The 24465-nt window shown below is 36.0% G+C and overlaps 3 protein-coding genes across 3 annotated transcripts in view; all 3 read right to left on the bottom strand.

The window, feature by feature from the left end:
- Window positions 1-7115: 7115 nt before the first annotated feature.
- On the bottom strand, window positions 7116-7484 carry LOC114280560 (uncharacterized). Its single transcript, XM_028222938.1, has one exon. The coding sequence runs from the start codon at window positions 7482-7484 to the stop codon at window positions 7116-7118; it is 369 nt and encodes a 122-aa protein (XP_028078739.1).
- Window positions 7485-7511: 27 nt separating this feature from the next.
- LOC145814092 (uncharacterized) lies at window positions 7512-8072 on the bottom strand. The gene has a single exon (XM_082910618.1). It carries the CDS (start codon window positions 8070-8072, stop codon window positions 7512-7514), a length of 561 nt encoding a protein of 186 aa, XP_082766744.1.
- A 5906-nt stretch (window positions 8073-13978) lies between these two features.
- LOC145814011 (LRR receptor-like serine/threonine-protein kinase GHR1) overlaps window positions 13979-24465 on the bottom strand; it is a 35369-nt gene continuing 24882 nt past the window's right edge. The window contains exons 2-3 of the mRNA XM_082910480.1: window positions 17923-19398; window positions 13979-14904 (exon numbers count right to left, since the gene is read on the bottom strand). Coding sequence (XP_082766606.1) covers window positions 14297-14904; window positions 17923-19398 — 2084 coding nt within the window. The 3' untranslated portion in view covers window positions 13979-14296. The remainder of the gene's footprint in view (window positions 14905-17922; window positions 19399-24465) is intronic.

Raw genomic sequence — 24465 nt, 5'->3', positions numbered from 1 at the left:
ATGGGTGGACCGAACCAACAATTACCATTGATGGAGTAACTTTCCCCAAACCAATTGATAAGTGGACACAATTGATTACCAAAATAGTAGCTGGAATAGTAAAGCTATCAATTCTCTTTTTTGTGATTTCGCACCTGGAGAGTTTAGTCGCATTTGCAAATTGTGAAGTCACAAAAGAGGCTTGGGATATCTTACAAACTATTCATGAGGGCACTCCTTCTGTTAAACACTCAAAACTTCAAAAGCTCACATCTAGTTTCAAAAACCTTTCAATGAAAGATAGTGAGACCTTTGATGAATTTTATGCGAAATTGAGTGACATTGTAAATTCCAGCTTCAATTTAGGTGAAAAAATACTGGAATCCAAGATTGTAGGAAAAATTTTGAGGTCCTTGCCCGATCGGTTCCAACTAAAAGTTACGGCTATTGAGGAGGTTCAAAATGTTGATAACCTTAAGCTAGATCATTTGATTGGAAATCTCCATACTTATGAGGCACATAGGAATTTCAATAAGAAACAAAAAGATGTTATTGCTTTTAGTAGTGCTCATAGAGTTGGAATAGATTCTGATGAGGACTGTGAGATAGATTCCAAAATTACGAATGCTTTTGTAAAACAATTTAAAAAATCTTTTTTGAAAAAGAATCCTAATCTTTTGGACTCTACTCATACTCATAAATCCAAAGGCAAAGATAAACTCAAAATTAATTCTATAGCCAAGAAGGAGAAAGGAAAGATACAAGGGAACTCTGAAAGAGTCTAATGCTATGAATGCCAAGGATTTGGCCACTTTGCTCAAGAATGCCCCACTCGTTTGAGGAAGAAGAAAGCCCTCGCTATCACTTAGGATGATGAATCAAAATCTGATAAAGATGAAAGTGACAACGAAGATCAAGGCGAAGAGGGACACAAACAATTCCTGGCCTTTATGGCAGCTTCTGAAACTGATGGACGAATAGAGTATCCGAAGAGCGCGATTGAGAATGCCACTGATGATGAATCATCGGGGAGTGAAGATGAAGAACTTCAGCAAGCATATCAAAACTTATATAAGGAATCTCTTAACTTATCCAAATTGTATGACAAACTCACTACGAAACTCAAAGCATGTGAAAGTGAGAATGTCAAATTAAAGAAAGAGATTTTCGAGGCTAGGAATGATGCCCTTAAGATTTCTAATGATCGGCAAGCTCTTTGTGCAAAACTCTTGACTTGTGAGACAGAGAGGAATGAACTACAACAAATCTATGCAACATATGAAGAAAAAATTGAAACTCTTGCGATGTCTCAAGTTGCTTTGGAAGAACTAGTAATCAAGAAAGAGGAAGAACTCAAGTGTGCTATGGCTACCATTGGTCTTTAGAACAGAGGATCAAAGACTTTGGACAATATCATTGGGTCTCAACAAATTTGTTCTGACAAGAGTGGCATTGGCTTTGGTGGTAAGAAAGAGCAAAAACAGAGTGCTTCTACATCTCATGATACAAGAACTCAAGGAAAATGAGAACAAAAAATTCAACATGAGAATGGACTTCTCAATCATCCTGTACACCCTGTTTTTATTTATCATCATTGTGGTTTGGCTGGTCATATTCGCCCTTATTGTTATGAGTTGCATGAGAGAATGTCTCATAGAGATGGAAAAAATTCCAACATCTCATAGGGTAGGAGACACTTCATTGGTGGTAATGAGGTTAAGGGTCATATTAGACCTCGTTATTTTGATTTGCTTGAGACCAAACATGGAGCGAGTTTGTATTTACCTAGACCTAGAAATAAGAAGTTGGAAACCACGTCGAGACAGGTTCCCATTGAAAGAGAAGAGAACCACAATGTCAAGACACCACCCAAGAACCGCCATTCTCACAACTTTGTTCATACTAAAGCAGTTTGGGTGAGAAAATTTGACATGTGTTAATTTGTTTGTTAGTTTTAGTTTTAGGTTTCTGTATTTTTTTTTTGAGTCATTTAATGTGTGCATGTTCATTTTCTGTCTTGCTTTGTTTTTTTTTTTAAAAAAAAAACAAAACAAAAAGTTTTTCTTAGTATGGTTTTGCAAGTTTGAAATTTTTTTTGAATAGTCCTTGGTGCATACTGAAATTGATGAGAATATCCATTACATGTTATTATGTGTGTGCTTTCTGTGGTCATTACTCATTTTGGAGTGTGTGTTCTTTGATTAGTATGTCTCATTCTGTACATGTAATGACCCCGACCTCCGATTAATGCTAATTTATGATTAATTATGCTTACTAGTAATTTAAGAAGGATTTAGGATTTATTTGCATCTGTATTGCATTATTTATGTGTTTCTATCTGTTTGTGATAAAGTGATCTGTTCATGTCTTTGACTATAAATTGCGAATTGAAAGCCTTATCGGCATCCGAATCAGAAATCAACTTGATTTATGTGCTAGTTAGGATTTATAGAATCTTATGGTAGGTTTAATTAAAATTCAGTTCGAAACGATTAAATTAGATTAAATAATGCTTGATGAAACATAGATTTAGTGAATGCTCGTAATTACACTTTTGCCCCTTAGTGGGCGACTTTGTCCAATCTTGATTAGGAGCTCTTCATAACATTTCCTCAGCCACTTTGTGACAAAAAAATGTGAGAAAAAGTGAGAGTGTGAGAGACATGTTTTCAACAAGAGAATTGAGCTTGAACTTGGAAGAATTGAAGAATTTTGTGCATACTTGAGCTTCTAGGCTTGGAATTGAGGACTTAAGGTAGGAGAATTACCTTCCTAATTGTGAATTGAGTTAGTTCTTGCATGATTCACGTGAAATTACTTACCTAAGTCTAGGATTAGCTAAAACATGTTGAATTTAAGCTTAAATAATGCATGCATGTGCATATCATGAAGTTTAAAGTTGTTTTTATGGAAATTCTTGCATGCATGTTTACATTTTGGTTGAAGTCCATGATTTCATCTTGTTTTTGAAAGAATTGGCTCTTAGAAGCATGAATTGGAAGCCTTGAGGTTGATTAAATTCATGCATGTTACATATCCATCATGTTCTTGAAGTTTATTTGAAAATTGGGTTTAATTGAACTACCTTTGGGCTTTGATTTCTCAAATTGATCTTTGAAACATGTCATATTATGAGTTTACAAGTGTTTTATAGAAAATTAGCCTAAAAGGATCGAATTTGATGCATTGTAGTTGAGTTTTGAGCTTGAGGTTCGAATCTGGAAATTCCAAATTTTAGACTCACGCTCGAGCGGGTAACTCCACGCTCGAGTGTACATATTGGGTTCATGAAGTACGCTCGAGCGGGTGAAATGACGCCCGAGCGAAAATTTCGTGTATCCAGTACTTAGCCTGTGTTTTCAGTCCGCTCGAGCGGGGTAATTCACGCTCGAGCGAGGACTTGTGTCTCACACTCGAGCGGGTATCGAGCACCCATCGAGCGCGAATTTCATGCATCCAGCACTTTTACTGTAGCTTGAAGTCCGCTCAAGCGGAGTAATCCACGCTCGAGCGTATTCCTTTTGTCTGTATGTCCGCTCAAGCGTAGAAGGCCACGCTCGAGCGGGACCCCTATTTCAGCCAAATTTTGAAAAGTGTTTCAAAGCGCATCTTTGCATCCTCATTCCATCCTAAGCATTCCTAGGCCATGTTTTAGACTCTGTAATAAGGATAAGAGATTAGAAATACACTAAGAGCCAACGAGATAAGTTTTGTACAATTAGAACGTGTGTTTCAGGTGTGTATCTGTTATGTGTCGTGTAGGTCACGTGCCACGTCCTGTCTGATCGATCTGCTTTGTCTGTCTGTCTCCGAGCCCACTGTGAGTAATACTCTGTAAAGTTATGTTTAACTTAAGTATTTTCTGACTGATATGGTATGATCTGTTTTCTGAAATGCTATTTTATGAATTATGAATGAATGTCCAATTTTCTGAAAAGTATTTGTGGCACCCTTAGTTCACGTGGCCCTCGCCCGGGGGTAACAATACCGCGGCCAATCTGCACATGGCCCTTGCCTGGGGGTAACAATACCATGGCTACTTGCGCGCAAGTTATGGACCTTTGACCGTTGGTACCAACTATGTATGTGGGTCTCTGGACCAATCTGTTCTGATAGCTAATGGGTGTACCACGTATGATCTTATGCAAAATCTGAATATACAAATTTATATGAATCTGTTTCTGTTCTGAAGTCTGATTACGCTCTGAATTAAATACTGGATTCTAACTTGTGATGGACATCATTCATATAACCCCTTTACTCTGTTATTATTCATTGGGCTTTCACTCACAGTTTATATTATGTATGTAGGTGAGCCGGCACACGACCAGGGCCAGAATTAACGCCCTTTTGTACCTTTTTTGATCAGCCAACCGTAGTGCCTCCCAAGGAGGTTCCGTCCGAAGTCTAACGCCAAGGCTATTTTTGTGTTTCATGCTAGTATTTGTGTAAGCACTGTATAGTCAGATCTTGGGAAGTTCACTCCTGTAAATATTTTGTAAATACTGTGTATCTGGACTGGCATGCTTATATATATATATAAGTAAGTTTTGAAATGTTTTGTCCCATATACGTACCACAGCTCATTGGACCTTGTTTATTTTGTATTATTGCTTCCGCAGTCCCTTATTATTTGTTAATCTATTCAGAGGCCTTTGGTAATTCACGGATTACTGGCCGGTTACGGTGCTAAACCCATAGGGGCGGGTTTGGGTCGTGACAGTACACACTTTTGGATTAGCAAATATCGGAGTCTTCAGCCATGGTGATTTATTTTCTCTATGGACTTCTGGCATAGTATCTTTTGTTTTTACTAGAGGAATTGACCTATACTAGTATATCTTGGGTGATGTTGAGTCTCTTAACCACCTTTCATCTTTTTTGCATCTCCACGGCTTTCCCCTCTGTTCTTTGGAGTCCAGCCATGAGGAAAAGGCTACCTCAGAGTCACCAACCAGGCCATCCTTATTATATCCATGCTTCTCTGGTTCGATTTCTATACTTTTAAGCGTGTCAGCCGCCAATGAGTGTGCACAAGAAAAAGAAAAATAAAAATAAAAAGAAGAAGAAAAAATATGCAAAAGAAAGAAAAAAATGTGCAAAAGAAAGAAAGAAAAAAAGAAGAAGAATAGATTCATTGATTGAGGGGGAGTCTCCGCTTTTACTCACCAAATACCCCTTGATTCCTAGTAGTTTGACTTTCCTTTGTTGTGCTTAGATTCTCTTGTCGGAGGTCCAACTTTCAGATCACTACTATGATTGAATCTAGTGATTGTCAAACTCCATGAGTCACACACACACTTTTCTCATGGGATCTATACTTTTCACATAATGCATCACTTTCTTTTATGAGGAATCTTCTAGAGGATGTGCACATTGTGTTTTCAAGTAATTGTGCTTCTTGGATAGTCTTGTGTGTTTTAAGGTACTAATCTGAAATTCCTTGCTTGATCCACCATATTATTTTTGTCATTTTTTTCCTGTTCATTGTTTTCAATGTTTGTGGTTGTTTTTCATGAGGGGGAGTTTGGTTTATCATTGGAAGAGCTTGTTAACATGAACTCTTTGAATTGTTTTGGTAAGGGAGATTGGCCGTAGTTGTGTCATGTTGCTATGCACTGCTTCTTTCTTGTTCCCTTCTTGCATGCTATAGTTGTTTAAGCTTCCTTTGTCAATTCGTGACAAAAAGAGGGAGTTATGTTGTCGGGTGCATATGTCTTAGGTTTTCATGTTTCTCATCTCATGCTTCAAGATAATCTAGTCATATGTTTATTGCTTTTTTCTATACTCTTGTGGCACTAATAGTTGTTTTGGAGATTGTGGTACTTATAGCTGTTTTGCAGATCATGACCTTGAGAAAGAAGTTTGCGTTTGTTGGCTGTAATGGGTTGGGGTGATTAGGATTTCATGTGTTAGGTGTGTTTTGTCACGTCATTACCAAAGGGGGAGATTGTTAGGTTTTTATTTTTGGCAATCTCGTTTGACAAAACTCCTTTCAGTTGTACTTGTTTTCGCATTTTTATTTCAGTGAGGCTATGTGTTTTAGATGCGAATCCAACCTGAATTGTGCCTTGCAGAAAAGTTTGTGGTGTTAATTCTTTCAAGATTGCCACTTCGCTGACTATGACAGGTTTTTTCCCGCTCAAGCGGAACTTTCTGCGCTCGAGCGTCGGTCGCTCGAGCGGCCATTCTGACGTTCGAGCGGAAATCGCGGGATAGTTTTCTATAAATACGTGTTTCAGTCCAAATCTAGGACAGCGCCTCCAGATCTTCTTCTTAGGTTCTAGAGTTTATATCTGAGGCTATTTTGCTAGTTTTTTTTTATGTTTCATTGAGCATTCAACTCATGGTTTAAGAAGCATACATCAAAAGTTTGTTTGTTTATTCTACACAAAAGAGAGAGAGTTGTTCTTCAGTAGATTCTAGGGAATTCGAGCCTGAAGCTTTGGTGGATTCTAGAGTAGTTCATCGTTAAGACAATTTCGAGGTGAAGACGGGGTTTGAAGAGGCACATAGAGGTTGGTTCAATTCGGGCGTGGATTCGCTAGGTAATTGAGAGTATTCCTGTGTAATTCCTTTATATCTTCTTAGTGGATTGTTTTGTGGCTGTTGCCCGTGGTTTTTTTTATCACAATTGGAGGTGCTCCAATTATGGTTTTTTCACGTTAAAATCGTTGTGTTGATTTGTCTTGATTGTTTGATTGAGATTGTTATATACTGCTTAAAATTGATACATAATCACAAATCAATATCTAGGGGATTTCTAGATTTTTCAAAACTTAATCCTACTCTCCAGCTCGGGACCACAAGTGTTCAATTAGATCATTACGAATTACATTATGGCCTTCAATAGATCTAATCCTCTGCCTATTTAACATAAATTGAGCATATTTCTCATTCAGATCGTGTGACACTTGACAACGGGTATTATTGGTATCAGTCTGAAATTGTACTGCACTGCGTTCATTTTCTGGAATATCACGCTCGTCTTCAATGATCATATTGTGCAAAATAATGCACGTCATCATGATATAGTATAGATCCTCATCACTCCAACCTCTAGCTAGAACTCTGACAATATTAAATTGTGCTTGGAGCACTCCAAATGCCCTTTCGACATCTTTCCGACATGCCTCCTACATCCTCGCAAATAGTTGTCTCTTTGCGCCTTGAGGTTGAGATATTGTTTTCACAATCGTTGCCCAACGAGGATAGATACCATATGCAAGATAATACCTCATGGTGTATGCGTGATTGTTGATGGTGTAGTTGGCAGTAGGGTCACGTCCTCTAGTTAATTCAGCAAATAAAGGCGACTTGTTAAGAACAGTAATATCATTTAGAGTGCCAGGCATGCCAAAGAAAGCATGCCAAATCCACAAGTCATAAGAGGCAACTGCCTTGAGTACAACTGTTGGTTTGTGGTAGTGTCCAGTGTAAGCACTGGCTTGGGTAGTTGGACATTTATCCCAACGCCAGTGCGTATAATCCAAACTTCCTAACATTCCAGGAAACCCGCGTTGCTCTCTCTCTTACAATAGTCTGGCGACATCTGCTTCATTTGGAGTTCTTAAGTAAACGGCTTCATACGTAGCAACAATTGATTTGGTAAAAAAATTCAAGGCAGCAATTGCAGTACTTTCGCCGATTCTAATGTACTTGTCTACAACATCAGCGGGCACGCCGTATTGCAGGATCCGAAGTGCTGCAGTTATCTTCTGTATACCGGATAATCCAAGAGCACCAGTGGCATCACAAGTTTGAATGAAGTACTCATTCACTTGTTGAATATCATGTAAGATACTAACAAACAATGACCGCTTCATTCGAAAACGTCTTTGGAAGTATTCTTCTGGATAGACAGGATTATCTGTAAAATAATCTCTACAAATTTGTCGGTCGCCTTTGACCCTCTCACGATTAATGTATCGACGACCACTTGTGAAACCAATACGTATGGTTGGTTGGTTTAGGCTTAACATCTGTATTCTTTGTTGTTGCGCTGCGAATAGTTGTATCATGATGATATCATCATCAGATGATGAAAATTTATCAAAATCTCCATTGAATATGGCTTTATTCAAATTGTTCATTGTAGGTGGATGGGTAAGTGGGTGAATATGAAAATTGTAGAAAATCTGCTGGGTGGATACAGAGAGTTTAGAAGATATGAAAATGATGGATAAGTGAATATGAAACTTGTAGAAAACCTTGTATTATATTTATAGAGAAAATGTGGATGGGTGAATGATGAGTGATTGTTGGGTGGGTGGATGAATAATGGATGGTTGTTGGGTGAGTGGATGAATAATGGGTGGTTATTGGGTGGATGGATGAATAATGGATGGTTGTTGGGTGGATAGTTGTTAGTGAATGAATGCTGGGTTAATAATAGATGGTTGTTGGTGGTTGGTTGTTGATGGGTAATTAGTGATTATTTATTTTTTATGTGTAGTTAAAAAAATTTATTAAATATGAGGTGATATATTTTTTGGTAAGGTGAATTAAAGGAACAAATTTTTTTTTTTTCAAATTTTCATTTTTATTTTTTATATTTGTCTAGTTGAGAATAATATAAATATATAATTTTTTTAACAAACAGGTAAAAAAAGGTCACAAAAAACAAAAAATAAACAAAAATAAAATCACAAAAAACCTATGTCCAAACAACACCTACAAACTTAAAAAAAAAGTTAGTTGAGATTTGTCAAAAATAACAAATGACCATTAAAACACCATTACTATAATTTAATAAAATAATTTTATTTATTATCAAATTATAATAATAACAATAAGAATAAAACAATCACCATTGAAGATGAATCTCACGCACATCATCGATTGACATAGCCCACATGGGCTACTTTTAAAATTTGACTATAGGCACATTATTTTTTAAGAAAATTGTGACATAGCCCACATGGGCTACTTTTAAAATTTGACTATAGGCACATTATTTTTTAAAAAAATAAAAATACTTTAGACCACTAATTAATGGTGGTTCTAATGATGTAGCAGTGGGTCCCACCCATTGTCACATGTGTTTTGTGTCTCTTTTTTTTTTTTTTTTTTCAATTGTCACCTCACTAGTGATGATATTAGTGATGATAAATTAGTGGTCTATAACATTACTCTTTAAAAAAATTGTAAACTATTCACACAATTTTTTATTGCATTTTTTAATGGTCAATTCACGATTGGAATGAATCTCACATCATGAATTGTCATGGGCCACTCTCATTGTAGGTAAGCAATACAGCGTGTTGCTATTATTATTGCTACATGTACTTAGGTCTTGTTTGGAAACATATTATTTTAATAATTTTTTAATTTTTTATAAAAAGATATGCATAAAAATATAAAAATAATGTGATAATTTTTAATAATTTTTAATTTTTTAATTAAAATAGTCACTCTCCAAACGAGAACCTTTAGACTAAAGATTGGATCCCTACACCTGCAGTGGATGTTGACTGGTTGGAATTTTTTGTTTTTGTTATTTTTTCACCAATGACCAACCCCGTGTGTATGGGGGAGCGGTGGGGATGCCGTAAAATGGGGTCTGCAGCACATCTCATGTACTTATTACATGAGATACAAACATATTGCTTAATTAACTATTTTTAACTATTTCACAATTTTTTTTTATAGAAAAATCTGAATTTTGATTGTATTAATCCAAAATTAAATAAATTTGGTTAGCATATGAATGAAAATTTGGCTGCCAATTTATAAGCCTTAAACTAGATTTCATACTAGAATAATTGGATTAATAAGAAAAGGGTCAATTACACTACAGTGGAGGCAGTAAAAATTAATTTATAATTTTAATTATTAATATTTATAATTTTTTATAATTATTCTTTCTTCAGTCCCTATAAGAAAAGGGCAAAAGATGAATTTTTTTAGGAAAAGTTATTGGCCAAGTGAAAAATTTATCTAATAGTGTTGATACAAAGCTTATTCTACTAAAATTTGGACAAGTGAAAAAAATAATAAAATAAAATAACTTCTTGTAAAATGATCAATTTGTGAGTTTTAAATGGTAGTCATTTCTTTACCTTCAAATTGCTACTCCTTTGGTCCTTGTTTTCGTTAAACTACTGACCCTTGCTCTATAATTGACTTTTTTTTTTTTTTTTTTTGGGTGAATAACTCTATAATTGACTTCAATCCCCAAGTATAGCTAAAACACATTTGGCTACCTCCATAATATTATAGTATGCCACAAACAAAATGAAATTCAATTGTAACTAAATATTGTGCCAATTAACCTCAATAATTAGGTCTTAGAGTTTACATTCACTAAAAGTGAATAATAAATATGAGATTAACTTTTTAATTTTACAATGAAGATTGCTACCTTCACAATCTTCAAAACTACATAAATCGAATGGAAAAAAACAAATATATATATATATATATATATATACGATTTTTCATGTCACATAAATAGCTCAATTTGTCATAAAAAAGATTGCGAATAGGGTCTAAATGACATAAATTTAGTAATCCCCTATTAAATTCTTATGAATAATGTTATACGGACTAATTAGTGTACTAACTAGTGTACCAATTGATGATGTGACATAATTTAAGAAGTTTTTGATATTTTTAATTTGTAAAATGAGTGGAATCAATAATAATAATATCATAACTAGTGTTGGTATACTAGTTAGTACACTAATTGGTGCATGTTACACCACCGTATTCTTATTTAAGTGCCCAAATTTTTTTTTAAAAAAAATAAAATTAAATCAAAATAGTTGAAAATTAAAGTGAAAAGAGAAAGGGGTTGGGGGTGAAAATGTCATAAGGGGTAAGTTTGCCCTCTTATTCATTGCATTGCCACAAAAGAATAGGTTGTCATTGATGAACCATGTGGCCCCATGAACCGCGTAGTGATTGAGCACCACAGAGGGAGAGAGAGAGGGAGACGGAGAGAAGAGAGGTTCACCACACGTCTAAGAAAACTTCATAGGTCTCTTTACTTGTAGAAGCTAGATTTGGAACACCATCTTCAAAATAATAAAATAAAAACTAAATTTGCAACACGTTTTGTAGAATTATAATGAATAAGTTTGTTTGGTGTGGACATTTTTAAAACTGGGCAACGCTTGTTATATTTTTAAATTTTTTAAAAAAATTACTTTTTGATTGTTTGGAAATGATTTTATTATTTCAAATTTGTAATTTAAATGGCTCGAGTTGTAACTCAAGTGCTAATGTGACAACACTTAGGTGTCAAAGTCAATGATGTAAGATCTCGATTCAAGTTAATGGGGTGATATCATAGAATAATTTAATTTTATTAACATCTTACTATTGTATGTCTAAAAAAATAAATTAAATAACTATTGTAGTTATATTAAAAACACACACAACATATGTAGCATCATTTTTCAATGTGTGCATATATGTGAGTGTTTGTGAGTGTCTATTGAATTTTGAAACTACTAATAACAATTTTAAGACAGTGATTGTATTGTTTAGGACAAAGTCTTCAGTCTCATTAATTATATCTTCTCTACTACATATTTTCATATTATTACATTTTTATTTTATCGAATGTGTTTTTCTCTTTGACGTTTCATATATGCACGACTTTATTTTAATTCGTTTATTTCATTATGCTATTTTATTTTTTCGATTCATATTATGCTATTTTATTATGTTTAGTTGTATCATATAATTTATTTATTTGTGTTGTTAGGTTTTCTAAGTTTGGTAGAAAATTAGTGCTGCATAAGCAACCAAGATAAGCAATAAATTAAGGGGATTTATTAAAATAGTTTATTAGGGGTGGGTGTGAGTTTGTATGTTTATTCTAAATCAAATAGAAGTCTTAATTACTTATTAATATACATATAATTTTTTATTTGATAAAATATACAAAATGTATTAAAAAATTTATTATAGAGTGGACTAAATTTTATTATATGCATCCACTGAAAAGAGAGATAAAATTTTGTGTAACTGTTATTTTAACAATAATATTATATGTTTTATACTTTTTTACTTTATTTTATTTATCATATAATGTGTCAATACTAGGTGTTTTGAGAAGTTGGTTAAAAACTGACTTTTTGATTTTTTTTTTGACTTTTTCTAAAAAAATGTGTAAAAAATAGAGAAGTGATGTGATTTAAAAAAGGCACAAAATGCAAAAAGCTGGCTTTTAACTAACTTGCCAAAATGACTTGTGTTTGGCAAGTGGGTTTGCAGGCTTTTTTGACTATTTTAGCCACAAAAAACAAAATAGGCTATTTTAGCCATAACAAACAAAACATCACATCTAACCCATAATCATTACATTCTTCTCTCACAAAAAAACTCAAAAAAGCCAAAAAGCCAAAAAGTCCTTCCCAAACCAAGCTTTTAAGCCCAGGCTAAAATAGCCAAAAAAGCCAAAAAGCCAAAAAGCCAACCCACTTCCCAAACCAAGCCTAACTATATTGAAAATGACATATGGGATGGGATCTATTATCTCAATGTAGTATTAACACATGAGAAGATTGATAAAATGAGATAAAAGTATATATACAATTATTCTATATATTTATATATATTAGATGGGTAAATTATATTTTGCCCATTTTATGTTTGATCATTTTTTTACTTTAGTCTATCATGTTTTAAAATCTTCTCCATTTACTCCTAAAGTTAACTTCTGTTTAAAATTAGATAAAATATGTTACGTTAGCTGTTATGACATAAAAGATTTATTTATATTAGAGTTTGGATTTGTGTTAGAGTTGTAAGTTATATATAATAAAAACAATTTAATGCATGTGATTGTCAATTTGTCATTTTATGTTTAATTTTGGACATAAACTAACTTTTGAAGTATATTAAAAAAAAAAAATTTTAAACATAAAATCTAAAGTGAGAAAAGAAAATTTTAAGAACCAAAGTTAAAAAAATAATCAAACATAAAAGGAGGAAAGTGCAGGTTTCCATATTTGATTAGATTAGATATCTTTGGGCCGTTCAGTTGGGGGATGTTTGGGAGTGTCCAAATGTATTGCTCCAACATTTTTAGATTTTTTTTTTTTTTTTTTTTTTTTATCACGTGTGGTATTTGAATTTGAATTTGAATTTGAATTTCATTATTTTCTTTTTTTATTCTCTTCCTACCGATTGAAAAACTATGTATATAATATATAATCTTCATATGTAGAGTTTTATGCTAACACATGCTTAGCTCGTAATAATAAGCAGAGTATTTGGGCAAGCATGGGTTTGTGAGCATCACACATCACAATGACCAAAATTAATGTGTTAGACACAAGGCTCCTTTTCGAGACTTGGGTTGTAGCCAAAAATTTTAAAAAATAATTATCACATCACTTTTTTTATTTTATTCGCACGTTTTTATTATAAAAAAAATTAAAAAATTAATTAAAATAATCAATTTCCAAATAGACTTTAATAAACATCTTGACAAATATTGAAACATTGTTTTTTTATTAATTAAAATGCATAACAAATCAACATAAATTTATAAAATATCAAGAATAATATCCATAAAAATATGACTTGAAATTACCCAAGTCTTCAAGGGATTATAAGAGGCATACACTAGGCTTGTTTAGTACAATTTTATTTGTTTGGAAATACACTACACAAGTGCATTTATTTGATAAGTGCACATATTTAGGTCGCATCACCTCTATTTTTCTGCACATATCTTTTAAAAAAAGTCAAAAAGTACACTAACAAGTAAATCCCAAACAAAGCAAAATTTTTAAGATAATGAATTTTTCAGATTATTTAAACTAAATCTACTTAATAAGCTATAAGGAAATGTGCACCAAACAATCTATCTCCCAAAATAAAAAATAAAAATAAAGATATAAGAACAGCACATATAAGCTGCATCAAACAATCTCATTATTGCATGAAGCATGTTGGTTTACAACTTTCTTTTTTTTTCCTCCGTGAATCCTTCACTAAATCTAAGATTCAAACACAACTTAAAAAGAAAATGGGCCAATGGTTTCCTAAGATACTCTCTCTTGTTGACGAATCAGATGAAAGGTTTGAGAGATTAAAATACAGAACAGACTTTAATATTGAAGGTATCAAAGAATGATCATCATCAACCCCCCCAATGTACAAAATCAACATTATTGCCACCTACCTCAAAATGCTAAATATCAATTCTAACACAGTTCTCACATCCAAATGAGAACAAGAAATTTGATCTAAATAATTATACAAGAGAACTAAAAACTAGATTGGAACACTAATAGGACTAACAACCTATCAATTTTGTTAGCACTAGAGAGAGAGAGAATGCAGTTACCGTTCTGATCTACCTTGCTGTGGCGTGTTCAAGTACTATCGAAGATAGATCTTCGAACACTGTTTTCATGTCTGGTCTTTCAGATGCTGGGAGTATACATCGAAGACCCACCCTAAGCAAATCGTGGAGGTCTCTCCGTGGTTGATCCACATTGTGTGCACCCAAAACCCGTTTGTCAAAGCACTCAATGGAACGGTTTTCTGCATCCAATGATCTCACCCATTCTGTTAGATCAACGGCCCCAGGGTTCCCAGAAATTATCTCTGCGGAACTTCTTCCAGTTAAGAGCTCCAACAAGATTACGCCAAAAGCATATACATCACTCTTCAGTGATGGCATTGGTTTGCTTGTGCTTGCGAATTCAGGTGGTCGGTAACCGAGAGCACCTGCGTTTAAAACCTGCTCGGCTGTGCCAGCTGGCGTCATTAGCCGGTGAAGACTGTAGTCAGTTAATAGTGCATTGGCGCCTGGAGTTCCTATTAAGATGTTTGTGGATTTCAGGTTGCCGTGAGGTATTGCTCTCTCGTTGTGGAGGTAGTTCAAACAACAGGCCACGTCGACGGCAATTTTGAGCCGTTCATCAAGAGACAAAAGTGGGAGTTTTTCGGAGTCTGTCTCTGCAAAATTGACTTGTTTCACATATTGGGATAAAGCCAGACAATCCAAATCAAGTATAGTTTTGAAAATGAAAAGAGATAAGGATTAACACCACCCTCCTAAGTAAAATAAAATTGCTCCTCCCTGCTTCCCCTTCTTCCCTTTGCCCCCCTCTTTAGTTCTATACATGCGATTGGGTCTGAATAAATCTAGTAGGGAGGATTCATCAGACTAATAAGTTGACTCCATTTCATCAAACTTCAAGCATTTAACATGGCAACAGTGAAGCTAAAGTATATAGTCATTACTTATATATATGATGAAAATATAGTAATTTAATATGAACATATAGCATACAACTTAAAATTTATTGCCAATCATGTTTTACTATACCCAAGCTAAATTTCATGTTTGAACTCCAATTGCATTCACTACGTTCATTACCTCAAGATTGAAATTATAAAGAGAAACCATGACATTGTGAATTCTTGATAAGCATGAAAACTCATGAAGATCGACGCACAAATACATTTATTTGTTCCTGGGTCTGTCATAGGAACGTCATTGCATGATTGCAGTGTTTTGGCCTTTAGTTCACTCAATAACCTCACGTTGTTTGAACAACCATAAAGATAGACAAAATTCACAGTATAAGCAATTCCAATACTACTAGGCATTTTTCCTAACAAGAGTACATAAAAAAAAAATTAAAAAGAAAGTACATTTTGTATTTTGTCTAACCGTTTTTCCTAGTGTATACTCTCCAACAACAATCTCTATTCCTAAAGTTGGCTTGCCTAGCTTCCAAGGCTCTCTAAATGTAGCTAGCCAATAGAGGATGAGGCAAAATGTCTACCGTGTTGCCTATCCTTTTGGAAATCGGCTAAGACCAAGTGTGGGATCTTGGTGCCATCACAAGCTAAAATTTGAAAATTAGCATTGTGACAATTAGCAAAATATTAGTGTGTTAAAGTGCACGTATGGACAAAAATCGGACCCATTTTGGTTTGTTAAGATGTGAGGGGCCCAATTTTTACATTTTAAGTGGGTAGCCACAATTAGTGGCTGAGTTAATGGTTGGCAATTTAACATGTAATAATCCATTGAAGCACAAAAAAATGAGCTAGCTGATGAAGGCTTTAACACTTCCACTACATATGCTCTAACCACAGAAACAAACATTGCCACCGTATTAGAAAAAAATAAAAAGATTTATTAAAGAACATATTATAACCAGTAACTATTTGAAATTCAAAATTCAAAATTTGAGACAGCCATGATGACAAGAAGACCCTAGTTTTGTGATCATAGCCAAGTTGTGTATGTGTATTCTCCAAATGTCAATCTTCCATAAACCCTAAAATCTTAGGATACAAGGATTTATCAAAAAGTTGGGTACTTGGATATGCCTTTAACATTTAAACATATCGTATAGTGAATAATATGTTGAATATAGAAATTAGAGTACATAGAATCTTTTTATTTTTAGTATTATGTATATAATCCGTGATTGTGTCAATTACTAATTTAGTATTATTTCTTTATTTATATCGTTTCCTAAATTGTATCATGAATCTATTTTATAGATGGCCTCTACCTCATTCATGGAAAAACCAAATAATTCTTTTCATTTTTTTTTTTTAATATCGAGACATAAGATCACTATCTACAAAAAAAAAAAACAAATATTGAGCCATAAGATGTTATTATTGTACTTTAAATTAAAAGGGATTAGGGGAACATTAAAAAATAGGAGTACAATGATAACATAGGATCCCAGTGTCTAGTTTAGGTATAGGGATTGGACTCATACTTCATTCTCTTGCCCTCATCATATACACGGGTAAACTAGGAGGAATAGAAAATTCCATGCAACTTTGATTCACAAAATCAAATTTACAAGATACACAATAAGAAGTGATTAAGTGTGAGATTGATATATATATATATATATATATCAGTGCATTGCAACCCAAGGTCTCACGTCAGCTTAATGAAATGCAAGGTTACAATAAGAAAAGAGTGAAAGCAGTACTCGGTTTTATTTCCTGTTTAATTAACTATCCTTGATAGAAGGGAAAAAAACAAATGTTAGCCAAATTGCTTCACAAAACACTTGATTTGAGTATTGCATTTACTCCTAGTAATCACATAAAATAGCAGTTCAGTGTAGCAAATTATATTGACTATAAACAACCCATAATTTGACAATAACAGCAAACAAATCAACACGAGGGAAATAAGGATGATCAAATCAATTCAGATAGCTTGATTCAATGGTTTCTATTGGATGACTGAAATTTTTTGAAGATGGCGATTGATAAAATTTACAAACTCTATAAATCAAAACAACTAAATATTACGCAACAAATTTGACTCCTGACAAACATAATGTTCTTAGTTTTACGCTACAATCTATCTATTGATCAAGTGAACTAACAGCTGAATCTGAATGAGATATGTAGGAGGTAACTAGTTTTAGGTTGGGGCATCCTTGGTAGCATTTCTTGGTGCATAGCACAAAACCATAGATGTTCTTAATAAATAAGTCAATACTTAGGAAACCATCAAGGTAATATTACTATAAGATCGACCAAAGGAAAAGCCAGAAGCCAAGTTAAATTAAGATTAAGAACTCAACACATCATGAAGTATGGAAAGCTTAAGGTCATTTATCATTTGTATAAACATAGGATGTGAATTGATGTTTTCTTCTAAACTCAAGCTATGAGTTATAATATGTGAATTCTGCCCGTTAGACATAGGTGGTTGATCATCAATCAGATTTAACCCTAACAGCTCAGTTCAGTCATTTACGACGACTAAAACATTTTTCTAATCATCTGAAAGGATGTGATAGAACAGATGCTTATACTTTTCCAATCAAGTTGACTTCAGGTTTAGCAAATTCCGGGATAGGACATGTGAATGTACCCCCCACCACTAAGTTGTTTCGACTTTAGACCTAACTTTCTGAAACATCAAAGAAAAACATCTAGAATACATTACTGCAGATATAACTGAATACAGAATCTTACCATAAAGATAAGCGGCCAAACATGGTGCATTTATATAATTTGATACTATCAGTTTCTCGTGCTCCTTTGGTCCCCAGTAATAACCCTGCAGAGAAACTAAATTTGGATGTTTGATGTTCCCAAGCTTCTTGGCTTCTCTTGCAAATTCCTTCTTCCCTTTTGTCATCCCCTCCTTTAACCATTTCACAACCAATACATGACCAGAGTCTAGCACAGCTTTATACAGTGTACCATGACAACTCCTGCCGATAACTTCTGCAGGAGCACGTGAAAATTCTTCCGCAGTGAACACCAATGAGCCATCAAACAGATGTAGATCCCCAGCCAACTTATCCGGAGAAAAAACCTTGAGTGAACCAGGATTGTCGGATAGATCTTGGTTCTTAGAAGGCAATGGATTAGTAGATGAAGAAGCTAATCCTTCATTTTTCATTATTGATTCTGGTAGGCCAAGACCTTTTGGTCTCTGCACAACTGATGAAGTTTCCCTCTGCTCATGTAAAGAAGAAGCCAGTTGTGATGACGTTGATGGGTCAACATTTTGCGAAGAAATCTCTTGTTGGGTCCCTTTCCTTTCATCAATGCCTTTCGAATGTGTTCTGTAGTGGATCACTAGGGCCACTAGCATTATGATAGAAGCACCACCCACCAAACCAGCAATAAGTGCAGCCCTAGTAGCTGACTTCATATGAGGCCTATGCCCTCTTGAAGTTAAGTTTGGAACATGTGTTGGTGAAGATGGAGGATAAGGAAAGATCAGTAAGGAATTTCCAGGATGGAATGATGAATCAGGAAATTTTAGCAAGTTTTCAGGTACAATACCGGAAAAATTATTACTAGACACATTGAATATTTTCAGTCCATCAGGAAGGTCATTAGGGATGCCACCTTCAAAATGGTTATTAGACAGGTCAAGATAAGCCAAGTTATGGAAATTCCCAATTTCTGGGGGCAAATGGCCGGTTAAAGAATTATGTGACAGATCAAGAGACACGAGGCTCAGATTTTGGATGGAATCTACAAAAGATGTGTTTGGGAAAGGCTGAAGAGGTATGGGCCCAGTGAAGTTGTTATAAGACAGGTTAAGAACAGTCAATCTTGAAGAGTTGAAGAAGCTGGGAAGGAGGATACCATTAAGCTGGTTTAGGCTAAAATCAATCACTTTTAGTTCCGGGTAAGTACCTAACACGGGTTGGAGAACACCCTCTATTGAGTTATTGGATATCTTGAACGAAGTTAGCCTCAAGAATTGAGAAGTTTGATTTGGCAAGCTTCCCATCAACAAATTTGAACTTAACTCAATAATTTCCACATAATTCCCCCAAGTCTGGATTGTGGATAAATTCCCTGAAAACAAATTATTACTCAGATCGATGATGGCACAGTGCCCTACCTTGGTGGGCAACGGGCCTGACAGCTTATTGGAAGACAAATTAAGGCTCTTCAGAGTAACTGAGGTAATACTTCCAACTGGACCTGTTACAGATGAAAATTACCTTAAAACAATAAAGAGAACAAGTAGCACCTGCCATTACTGAGCTAGTCACATTTTTGAAAAAATCACAACATACAACTTGAATAAAATAATTCCAAGAATTTTCAAATACTTCAAATTGCATTTGGCAAATAATATAACAGAAACAATTTCAAGCAAGATGCATGTGAGACTACATGGTATATTGCCACCATGATGGCACTAGACAAGATAATAATCGTACTAGTACTTGTAAAACTGCAAGAATTACTTCAAGCAATTCAGGCATCATTACCTTTTATTATATATGATGATAGGTCAATGGGTAACTGAGGTTCATTTTAGTATTAGTTTCCAAGTCCATGCCAAACAAATGGAGTTCTTATCACTTTCTTGTGAAGTCATTATTGCCAGCAAGCTGACAGAATAGGGTTATTGTTGAAGTAGAGAGAGAAAAGAGAGTAGAAGAAAGAGAGCTCAATCCCTAGGGTTAGCTCCTCTCACTATTTATATTAAAAAGTGTCTGATACATTGACATAAATACCCTCAATAGTTATGAACCTCAACATTGTTAAATCCCTGTACTTGATTACATGTGGTGTAAAAATTTATGTATTATTGATTGATATTGATATCTGATTGTTGTGCTATTGATATTACAAGGCTTCCTATTATATAGGAGAGGATTTGGGAGTAGGTGAGTGTGTGTGGTAGGTGTAGGAAAGTAGGTGAAGTAGGTGAGTGTGTGTGGTAGTGGAGGTGGTAGGTGGAGTGGGTTATGGTAAATTCTAACAGCCCCCCGCAAACTCAAGGAGGATAGAAACTAACCAACTTGAGTTTGAAGAGAGGAACAAAACAAGAAAATACATAAAAATAAAAAAGGATAGGAGACATTGGATGGTCGTGTCAGACCATTGGTGAAGACACTGGATGGTGGTGTCATAACGTTGTAGAGGACACTGGATGGCGGTGTCAGACCGATGTAGAAGACAGTTTATGGGGTCATGTCGGACCGTTGTAGAAGACAGTTTATGGGGTCATGTCGGACCGTTGTAGCAGACAATGTTGTGACAGTTGTTGTGACAGTTTACGGAGTCTTGCTGGACCCTTGTAGAAACTAACCGGAATCAATGTCGGGACAGTTTACAGAGTCTTGTCGGACCCTTGTAGAAACTAACCGGAATCTATGTCGGGACAGTTTACAGAGTCGTGTCGGACCCGTGTAGAAACTAACCGGAATCTATGTCGGGACAGTTTACAGAGTCTTGTCGGACCCTTGTAGAAACTAACCGGAATCAATGTCGGGACAGTTTACAGAGTCTTGTCGGACCCTTGAAAAAGCTAACCGGTATCAAATGTCGGGACAGTTTATAGAGTCTTGTCGGACCCTTGGAAAAGTGGCACCCTCAAAAGGTGTGCCCAATTTTGTCAAAAGGCGTGCCATCAAAAAGCGTGCCCAATTCATCAAAAGGTGTGCCGGACATGATGGCGAGGCACGTGGGCGCCTTGGCTTGCGTGCCCGTTTGTCGGCTGGTGGTAAGAGGCGCGCGATGCGCGTGGCTGCCTCGGCTATAAGACAGAGGCTGAGGCTGAGGCAAAAAACCTGCGAGAGATATTCTGAGAGAGATTTCTGAGAGAGATTCTGTAACACTCTGTTTTCTGAGAGAGATACTGTGTAACACTCTGGTGCCTAGAAAATGGCTTCATCGTCTTCCCGCGGGCTGCTCACCTTCTTTCCCGACCTCAACGAGTCAACGAGAGAGAGAACTGGTGCGGTGGCACTGGAAACTCAACCAAGCGCCCCGGAGTTTGCGCCGTTGAACTTTCCGATGCGGTCGGTGGAGCAAAGAATGGCAGTGCAGTCAGATGTGGAGGCCAATCAGTATACTTTGAAGGCATGTGTGGAAAGCATGACGACGGTCACAAATTTGTCGCACCGGCTGCAGAGCAGGACAAATGAGGTGCAACAGTTAAACTCCCAGCTGGCTCTGCTCCAACGCATGTATAAGGATGCGCGAGCAGAGATAAGTGTGCTAAAGGCGGAAAATAAGGAGCTGAAGCGGAAGGCCACCGTGATGTTCCGGTTTGGAGGTCCGCCATATGCTGCAGTGGAGGAGCAGGGAGTAGTGATCATGCCCAGTGGAGTGGGAAATACGGAGGCAACACCGGCAAGGGCCGTCCAGGACGGAGGCAAGAAGAAGAGAACTACAGCAGAGTAGAGAAGAAAAATCCTGCCTGTGGATGTGGTTGTTTTGTTTTGTTTTGTTTTGTTTTTTTTTTTTTTTTTATGTTGGTGTAAAATTGTGATCGGGGTTGATCCCCTGATATGAATAAAATGAGTTTGGTGTGCAGTTCGTCTTCTTCTTCTGCGGTTTTTTTTTTTTTTTTTTGGTGGAAAAGAAGAATAATAAGAAGAAATAAAATGAAGTGGGGGATAAAGGTGAAGAAAAATTTCGGAAGGGTAAAGTAATAAAAAATAAAATAAGGGAAAGAAGGTGATGGGTGTGCAAGACAGTGTGTGGTTCGTGTCCTTGTCAAAAGAGGGAATAAAATAAATATAAAAAATTATGAGTGGGGAACAAGAGTGGGTGGAAAGAAGGAAATAAAAGAAAAAAATAAAGAAATGGAGTGGGTGTGGCGTATGATAATACTGTTAGATGTAAGAATGACATGGATCCAATCATTTAATTAATCGATAAAGCAGCAACTAAAGGTGGTGAAAAAAATAATAATAATAATAATAATAATAATAAAAGAAAGGTGCACATGGGTTGGAAAAGTGAAGAAAGGAGAGAGAGAACAGTGTAGAATAAAAAAGTTGATAAAAAATTGGAGGAAGTGGGTTGAATAAAAAAAGGAATGTGACTGTGAAAGGGGAAAGAGGCGAGAGATGAAAGTGCATTGGTGAGTGGGATCACGTGAGTGGTGTAAGGTTAGTACTCCTTCCCGTTATCAATTCTGGTGGTCTGACCCCCAGCATCGATCAATGCAGAAGTGACTACCAGTGCTGCTCCTGCTGAAATTGCTGTTGAAATGCTTCTTCCTTTGTAACCATGCTTCTTCCCGTTATCAATTCTGTAGTCCTCTTTTTTTCACTCACTCCCCGATCTCCAATCGTCTCCTACACAGATCAATTTTTGCATCTGTCTCTGGATCAAAGGAGATCTATGGATCCTTCAGAACTTAGGTATTTGGAAGATGATGATACCCCAATGATGAAAACGATCAAGGGTGCAACCACTGGAGCTGTTGATGGTATCGTTGCTGGTGGAGCGTCGGTGACATGAAAGAGAAACTTGCGTATGTTGCCCTTGATTATGAGCAGGAGTTGAAAACTGCCAAGAGCAGCTCTTCAGTGGAGAAAAGCTATGAATTGCCAGATGGGCAAGTGATCACTATTGGGCAAGTGATCACTATTGGAGGCTCAATCCTAGCTTCTCTCAGCACCTTCCAGCTGATGTGGATATCCAAGGGTGAATATGACGAATCTGGTCCAGCTATCGTTCATCGGAAGTGCTTTTGAGCTAGGTGAATACGTGATTGGTGATCAAGCACTTGGTAGCAAAAGAATACACCAAGATGGTGGTAGTGAATCGAACGGAGGAGAGAGTGGCTGCAATCCGTAAGGAGTGAAGGTATGTGTAAAAAATTCCAGCGGGCAGCGAAGGCAAGGTTGCCGGCCGGCTGCCCGCCGGTGAGAAAAAAAAAATACAAGCCTAAATCTTATAGCTCTGATACCATGTAAAAATTTATGTATTATTGATTGATATTGATATCTGATTGTTGTGCTATTGATATTACAAGGCTTCCTATTATATAGGAGAGGATTTGGGAGTAGGTGAGTGTGTGTGGTAGGTGTAGGAAAGTAGGTGAAGTAGGTGAGTGTGTGTGGTAGTGGAGGTGGTAGGTGGAGTGGGTTATGGTAAATTCTAACATGTGGCATGATTTTTGAGTGAAGTTATGAGCTTTAATTTGCAGTACTATTTTTAACTTTTTTTGCTTGTGCTAGAAATGGTGAAAGACAAAGATGCAAAGATGCAAAGATGATAATTGCAAGATAGACCAAACTCAAAAGCCATAAACACAACCCACAAAAGTAAACTATAAATCCAACATTGCACAGCCTCCAGGATGAAGAAACATGTTTATAAGTTTTGTTTAGAGCACATACACATAACAGAGTTTGAAACATCAGGAAGATGGAAGTGAGTTGTGTTAAAATACAATGTATAAAGAGAAATAGAGAATTGTATATATATGGATTGTATTATTGATTGATGTATGTTGAGCTCTCTCCTTTATAGAGGAGAGGGAGAACAATTACAAACCGAAAGTAGAAACACAACCAAACAACATCATTAAAGGTATATTATTAAATGTTTGACAGCTAATATATATACTAATATATACTAACAGCCTCCCTCAAACTCAAGGAGGATAGGCACTAACCAACTTGAGTTTGGAGAGAGTAACAAAACAGGAAAAATAATCTGACAAATAAAATAAAAAATGGATAGGAGACAGTGTATGGTCGTGTCAGACCGTTGTAGAAGACTGTATGGTTATGGCAGACCGGTGTAGAAGACAGTTTATGCGGTCATGTCGGACCGTTGTAGCAGACAATGTTGTGACAGTTGTTGTGACAATTTACGGAGTCTTGCTGGACCCTTGTAGAAACTAACCGGAATCAATGTCGGGACAGTTTACAGAGTCTTGTCGGACCCATGAAGGAGCTAACCGGAATCAATGTCGGGACAGTTTACAGAGTCTTGTCGGACCCTTAAAAAGTCGCACCCTCAAAAGGTGTGCCCAATTTTTCAAAAGGCGTGCCATCAAAAGGCGTGCCCAATCCATAAAAAGGCGTGCCATCAAAAGTCGTGCCATCAAAAGGCGCGCCCATGTTGTCGTCAATCCATAAAAAGGCGTGTCTGCCTTGGCTATTTAACCAAGGTTGAGGCGGAGGCTGTGCAAACCAGTTTGAAACCGCCAAACATTTGAATTCTGAAATACTCTGTAAACACTCTGTAACCAATCTGAAACACTCAGCAACCCATAACATGGCCTCTTCT

This window comes from Camellia sinensis, unplaced genomic scaffold (genome assembly GCF_055761805.1).
Source record: "Camellia sinensis isolate YWXY unplaced genomic scaffold, ASM5576180v1 Unanchor1, whole genome shotgun sequence".
Taxonomy (NCBI): domain Eukaryota; kingdom Viridiplantae; phylum Streptophyta; class Magnoliopsida; order Ericales; family Theaceae; genus Camellia; species Camellia sinensis.
The sequence above is the reverse complement of the archived record's forward strand: the minus strand, read 5'-3'. Positions and strand labels throughout refer to the sequence as shown.

Coding starts and splice junctions, on each gene's coding strand:
- LOC114280560 (XM_028222938.1), bottom strand. CDS start 7,484: ATGTTAGGAAGTTTGGATTATACGCACTGGCGTTGGGATAAATGTCCA.
- LOC145814092 (XM_082910618.1), bottom strand. CDS start 8,072: ATGAACAATTTGAATAAAGCCATATTCAATGGAGATTTTGATAAATTT.